Genomic DNA, 7,389 nt, shown 5'->3' on the forward strand with positions numbered 1-7,389 from the left:
TATTTCAAATCTTTGACTTGATTCTTGGAATCCTCTAGTCTGGTCTTGGATCTCTGTATATTATTCTTTATTTCAGTCAGTGTATGCTTAATTTCTAATTGGTCCTTTTTCATACCCTTGAGGGTCTCACTAAATTTCTCAGAGGTTTCTAGAAGATTCTTGAGCAACCTTATAACCATGGTTTTGAACTCTATATCCAGTAGTTTGCTTTCCTCCATTTCTTTCATTTGTGACATGTTTCTTTGTCTCCGCATTTTGGCTGCTTCCCTGTGTTGATAGAGCAGCTTTGTGTGCTAGATGTCCAATAGGGCCCAGTGGCTCAGCCTCCCCAGTCATCTGAGGTAAATGCTCTTGGGTGCACCCCTTTGTGGGCTGGGTGCACAGTTTTGTTGTAGTTAAGCCTTGATTGCTGTTGGTATCACTGGGAGGAATTGACCTCCAGGTCAATTGGCTGTGAGGACCAGTTTTGTCTAGAATGGGAGAACTGCTGTGCTGAAACACCCTTATGGGGCAGGACTTGCTTCAGTGGGGCTTTGGTGCTCACTGAGTCTGCCCCTGAGTGTATCTCTTATGGATCTGAAGGGTTGCAATCTAGTGTGGTCTTACTTTGACCACTAGGTACACTGGCTCTTCTCCAAGGAGGTGCAAAGTCAGCCACTGCCTGAGGCCACCCAGCAGGAGCTACAGAGAGATCTGCTGATTTCTCTCTTTGTTTGGGGTTTGGAGGTGCCCAGATGAGGCGCAGCTGTGAGGCAATGTAGGCTGCTGACAAGCCTTAGGCCTTCTTTTGGAAGCTCTGGGGTTCTTTGACTCAGCTGCAGTTTGTTAGGTTAGGTTGCAAAAGGCCAGACCGTTCATTGCAAAATCCTCTGTGCACAGCTTGGGTGAGGTTGTAAATTGGGTGGGGCATGGTCTCAGGGAGTCACAGGGGTGGTGCAAACAGCAATGGTTGCTGTCAGCCCTGCCCTGATAGGTCCCTGGGTCTCTGTGTCCCGCGGCCCTGTGCAGGAACAATGAATGCTGCAAGCACCTCTGAGAGAAAGCTGCCCTCAAGTTCCAGCCGGATGCCAGACAGTCCAGTTTCTCCCTGTATGAGTTTGGGTCCCCAGAGTCTCGCCTGGAACTGGAGTTCAGAGCAGTCGGGAGTTTGTATCTCCCTCCCAATTGAAAAAGACAACAGCGTACCCAGCTGCCTGCCCCTTTCGCACGTGCCTCCATACCTCCGCACTTCCACACCTCTGCACCTCCTACCAGACTCAATGCGCTTTTCTCTTTCCTTCTAGTTGTCGAACTTCCACTCAGCCAGCCTTCCCGTGGTTCTGGATGATACCCGTTTTGTCTTTTAGTTGTAGTTTTGATGTGGTTGTGGGAGGCAGCAAGTACAGGTGTTTACCTATGCCACCATCTTCGTTCTCTAGTTGACAATTTTTGTAGTCACCCCTCCATATAACCCTTTTATTGCCTAACCTTATCTAATCTTATTTACTTCTGTGTCTCTCTTCCTATTGAATGAATGAGCTTCTATGAGACTAGAGACATGGTCTCATTCATCTCTGTGTCCAACATGTGCCAGCTATTTGGGGGACACTTAAAAAACAGTTGTTAAATTGAATGGAAATTTAAGATGAATGAAAAAGAGCCTTAGAGTGAGAGTGGCCAGTTACATTATTTCATTTTGCTGGGAAGGTCTAGACTGGAAGCTCAGTTTTGAGTTATGGATGAGCTTTATCTAATAATTTTTTAAACTAAATGTGTAAAGAGCTTGTTGAAGTGCTTTTAAGTACTCACTTAATGTTAGCTGCTATCATTGTTACCCAATAGTTGCTAATAATTATGATTACATATAATAACTTTAAACTTTAGTTTTTCTTAGCTGGAAAATGAGGATAGTCATTCCTGTTTACTTAATTTTGATAATGAACGTGAAGACACTGAAAACTACAGAGGTTCTCATTTCATTGACTGTGAAAGAATGGGTGGTAACAGGAAGGTTTGTGCTATAGAAGTGGCATAGCTTAGGCAGATTGAATGGGGCTCAATGGCAATATAAGAAAACTTTTAAATATTTTTAAAAGATGGCTTAGTTGGATGGGAGAAGTTGATCTATTTTCAAGTGTCAGAACATAAAAAAGCACACGGGAAAAGATGGTAGGATGGACTCAGGACAGACATGGAATTTAGGATTGGGACCTCGCACAATGTGGATTAACAAAGCATTGCTTCAGGCTTGGCATCTGGAGAGCAGCGATTGAGTTTGGGAGAGGAGTTTTTATGTCAGGATAGACTTTCTATTTCGCAAACTCAGTCAAGAGCTTGTACTTCTGAGTCAATGTGAACATTTTATTAAAGGTAAAGCAAATGTGGGCCATTCCCAAGGAAGCCATTCAGCACCTGTATGTGTTGCTAATGAGAGGGAGGGGCCTAATTACACATGAAGCAACTTTCAGCCAAGAATCACAGAACCTTTTCTGATAATGTAATCTTTATCAAGGGAGATAGAGAAGCTGGTGGATTTAAAGTTGCATGTTCTCGCTCCTTGTCATCTTAACAGGCAATTCTAACAAGAGCAAAACTATTGACACCAGGAATTTTTCGATCTAAATGCCAATAAACAAGGGGGTAGAATTTTAGATCTATACTTTGGGAAATGGTAAAATAATAGTAGCAGTAGCAACAGCAGCAGCAGTAAGTGCTTACATAGCATTTACACATATTAACTAATTTAAGCTTTATAATAAGGGTGGGGAATCTTTTTTCTGCCAAGGGCTATTTGGATATTTATACCATCGTATGTGGGCCATAGAAAATCAACTTAAAATTAGCCTATTATATTTGGTCAAATATTTAATTAACTTACCCCTAATGCTTGTGTAGGGCCAGACCAAACGATTCTGTAGGCCTTATACAGCCCACAGGCCGGGTGTGCCCCACCCCTGCTTTATATCAATCCTGTGAGGTGGGTTTACTATCACCACCCCCATTTTATGGATGATAAACTGAGGAATAAAGAGGTTAAATAACTTCTTCAAGATCTCACCCAATGAGTGGCAGAGCTAGGCTTTGAACCCAAAGTGTCTTGGCCCAGAGAATGTGCTTTTAACCAGGACTCTCTATTTCTCAATTTGAGCCATTCTAACCAGTATAAAATGTACCTATGTCTTCGTGGAATATAGCTGTGAAACTGAGGCCATAAACTTCAGGGGTGGTTTTCTATTCTGTCCCAGGCTTTCCTTGGAAAGAAGAAGTTTGCACAAATTATAAATTATTAGAAGTAAGACTCTTATCCCTTTCATATTTGTATCCTCCAGGGACCATAGCAGGTGCTCTATAGGCATCAGTCAAAGTAAACCAAATAGTCCCTATGATTTTCCCCTCTTTCTGTAAAATTCTTTTCACTATTGAACATGAGAGGAGGGTGTGAATGCATAGCTCTACCCTAAACTCCCAAAGGCAAGGTGGCATTTCACCAAATCCTGACTTCAAACTCAAGGTTTGTCTCTAGTCCCTCTTGCCTACTAGGCTGTTGGTCCCAGCCAAAGGAATCACTGGTTGCTGGGGTCACCTAGTGTTTCTGTCACCTGTCACATGTTCATATATGTAAAGGCTGTAGATTATGTTCAAAATTGGAGGCTGAAAGACCTGAGTTTGAATATTGGCAACCAAACTTCTTAGCTATGTGGCCTTGAACAAGTCATTCTATTCAGCTTTTCTGAGCTCAGTGTCATCATTTATGAAATGAGGGGGCTAGCCTATTCAGAGAAAGATTGTGAGGCTCAAATAAGACAACATAGCAACTACCATAGTGCTTGGAACGGGGTTGCTGGGTGCTCAAATTGCAGAAACTGAAATTTCCAGTTATATTGCAACTTCTTGGATCATATCTTACATGTTGTCAGGGATTCTTCTCCACTCCCTCCACCCTTCTCCCTGTCCTTCCCTCCTCCTGCTTGACTTCTTTACTCTTTGCTCTCAGTTTCATCACCAAAATCCCAATTTGTTTATTTGTTGCTTATTGTGCTTAACCAATATTTGGGGTCCTTTTGGTTCTGCCCCAGGAGATATTCGGCTACCAGACTCACGGCTGCCGGAAAACCCTCTGCCTTGCTGGATCCATCTTCTCATTTGGGATCCTCCCCTTGGTGTTTTACTGGAAACCTGCTTGGCATGTGTGGGCAAATTGTGTCCCGTGTTCCTTGCAAGAAGCAGACATCGTGTTGCTAAGGACAACAGTAAGTGTGTACTTGGTTTTGTACCTGGGGGCCCTTTCTCTTAGATAATGTGGAGAGATGTGCACAAATCAGGTGGCAGGAGGAGGCTTCAGCCTCAGATTCCATCACAACCTTGCCTTTACATATTCACCAAGAATTCAGTAATTTGTGTATTGTGGGATTTCACAGGATATTCCTTTTAAACGTGTGAGTTGTATGAATATTAGAGCAGAAAATTACCACGTTAATAGCTAAAAATAATAGGTAGTGGGAAGTAGTTAAGTCAGGCTACAACCCACAAAATTCACATTGACCCTCCCCCGCCCCCCCCCTCCCACATGCTGACATATTCATGCCTATCCCAGCCCTCTCCACTGGGGCGACTCTGAGGAAGGAAGGGGGGAGGTTGGTTGGAGAGGAGGAGAACTCCTCTGAGGAGAATACTGTCTTTCCCTGCTCATTTGAGAGAGCCACAGTTATTGACTGGAGTGTGTTGCATCCTGCAGATATGCTTGGGTAAGAAATGCAACCATCTTGTCCCCAAGGTCATTGGCTTTCTCTGCTAACCCAAGATCCTGGCATTAAGTGAGTTTTTCTAAATTTGCTCCCAAAATACTTCCTCCTAGCACTCATTACACTTAGGCAATGTGCATAGTTTCTGCCGGATTGTCAGCTCCATAAAGGAAGGGATCATTGCTAACTCAATTGCTATATCCCTAGTTCCTGCACGTATTGGGGATTCCATAAACAAGTGGTGGCTGAAGACTGAAGTGAACATTCCTATTGACAGGCATCAAAGGACAGTCTCAGGGAGGATGCTTTTTTGCCTGAGTGTCTCAAATAATACTTCAGCCCATATGACTCACAATGACAACCAGATTCTTGACAAATCAACCTCTATTGAGCTGTTAGCTTCTTCTGTATACATAAATCTCTCTAGTAAACATTATATTTAATGCAGCAAGAGGGAAAGATAGTCTCATAACTGGGCAAAAAAGTCCACATTTTAATCTAACAGAGTTGGGGCTAGAACTCAATGAACTTGGCAATTGGATGAAGTTTGTCTTTGTTGACTTACTCCATTGGCATCAGCCCAAGCCCTTGTTTCTGGATCCTGGTTGCTTCAAGAACCACCTGCTCTATGTCCCAGCCTAGCTGACATGTGAGCCATAACATAAGTGATAGCTGAGGCACCTCCTCCCAGGGTCAACTTTATTTTAACTGAAGACTTTTGGAAAATAAGCTTCAATACTTTAAAAATGCAAGATTATTGTGGAGTATGAACAAGTCATATTGATGAGGTTGGGGTGGGGGCCTTACACCACTGCTGGCTCACACTATAATCTTCATGAAGGGTCACAGAATATGCATAAGGGAAGAGTGCCTGGCACTTACCAAGGAAGACTTCATCATTTGACCAGTGAGGAAATGGGGCCAGGAGAGGGGATATAATTTACTGCTTTCCTAGGTGGGTGAGGGGCTTAACTACGATAAGTCCCATATATCCTAGCTCCTAGTGCAGAGCTGTTCCCATGCAATTGTACTTAGACCATTGATTCCTAAACTTCAACCAGCATCAGAATCACCTGGAGGATTTATTAACTTCCCTCCCCGTGGAGTTTCTAATTAATTAGATTTGCATGTTTAACACTTTCTCAGTTGATGCTAATGCTTCTGGTAAGACCATGCTTTGAGAAACACCGCTGTGGATAGTTATAACTCATGCTAATGAGCACACTTGGTTTTTTGGGAGAGGAATAGAAGCCTGGACATTTGCTTTATGGTTCAGCCAATATATATTTATATAGTCTCAAGGGGGAATGATCCAGATTTATCCAAGTGTTATAAGTGGTCTTTCTGTACAGAGCCTGGTTGTCTTCCTGGAGCAGAGGTAGGTAAAGGTTTGCTTTCCGTAGCTCCAAGTTGGGACAAAAGAACATATGGAAGACCACATATTTGGGATCTTTTCTTAGATCAACCCCCTCCACATGAACTTAAGGACCTATGAGATCCTTATTTGCTGGCATAAAGGAGGATTTGGAAAAGTACTTACATCTACCCCATGGTACTTCCTTTTCCCAGAACTAGTTCTCAGTGGGTGATGTTTTTGCTGCAACAGAAACCACCTCAGATTCAGAAAAGCTTTCTGCCTCTCAGAGTGCATCACCAGACTCTTCAGATCTGAGAACGTCTGCTTGGCTGAGCTATACTCTCTCAGGTTGCTGGCAGAGTCAAAGCATGAATAAAAATAAGAGGAACTAAGCAGAAAATGGCAAGGGAAGGGAGGAAAATGAAAGAAATGGCAAGGAAGTTGGTAAAAGTAAAATAAAGAGGGGCAAAAGAGAGAGAAAGATCTTGTAAGAGTGAAAAAAATAAAAATGTGTCAACCAACAAGAAGTTAGTATATTTGGGGATTTGGAGTCAAAAGTTTTAAAGTCTAGTCCTAGCACCTTTGATGTGTTACACCTTAGATTTGTTACCTAACCATTCAAGACTTCAATTTCCCCACTTGTAAAATGTAACTAGTAAAAGTGCCTGTTGTTTTTGGGACTGGTGTGAGGATGAAGTGAGATTATGTATGTAACAGCCCTTTGCAAACTATAAAGTTCATTATCAAACTTGTATATATATCCTATACTAATAAAAGACAAAAATGCAAATTGACTGTACTTTCGCTATGACTTAAGGCATGCCCACCAGCCAATCAGAGTGACTATATGCAAATTAACCCAACCAAGATGGTGGCCGGCAGCCATGGAGCTGGAGTGAGAAGGAGGCTTGCTTGCTCCAGTGATGGAGGAAGCCAAGGTTCCCCGCCTGCCGCGGCCCGGCTCTGAGTTCCACTGAAAACAACAAAGTTTCAATTATAGAAGGTAAACAAACCCCAGATGCCTGCTTTCAGCCAGCCGTGGCCACGGAGCTGGAGCCAGCAGGAGTGGGTTGCCCCTGGCGATGGAGGAAGCCAAGCTTTCCACAGGCCTCTGCTAAAGGCAACAAAGTTTCAATTATAGAAGGTAAATAAATCCCAGAATAAAAAAAGAAAAAGAAAAAAAGGAGAGGCTGGGAGCTTATGTCGCCAGGGTGCTTGGCCAGCCTGAAAACGGCCCTCAGCCCCTCACCCAGACTGGCCAGGCACCCCCGTGGGGACCCTCCACCCTAAAGGGGGTGTGGCCAGCCTGAA

The 7,389-nt window shown here is 43.3% G+C and overlaps 1 protein-coding gene across 3 annotated transcripts in view; it reads left to right on the top strand.

Moving 5' to 3' along the window:
- ATP13A4 (ATPase type 13A4) overlaps nt 1-7,389 on the top strand; it is a 124,726-nt gene that overhangs the window by 34,198 nt on the left and 83,139 nt on the right. For all 3 annotated transcript variants that reach the window (XM_014545323.1, XM_005873203.2, XM_014545324.1), the window contains one exon: nt 4,056-4,229. In XM_014545323.1, the coding sequence (XP_014400809.1) occupies nt 4,056-4,229 (174 nt within the window). The remainder of the gene's footprint in view (nt 1-4,055; nt 4,230-7,389) is intronic.

Source organism: Myotis brandtii, unplaced genomic scaffold, assembly GCF_000412655.1.
Source record: "Myotis brandtii unplaced genomic scaffold, ASM41265v1 scaffold4, whole genome shotgun sequence".
Taxonomy (NCBI): Eukaryota; Metazoa; Chordata; class Mammalia; order Chiroptera; family Vespertilionidae; genus Myotis; species Myotis brandtii.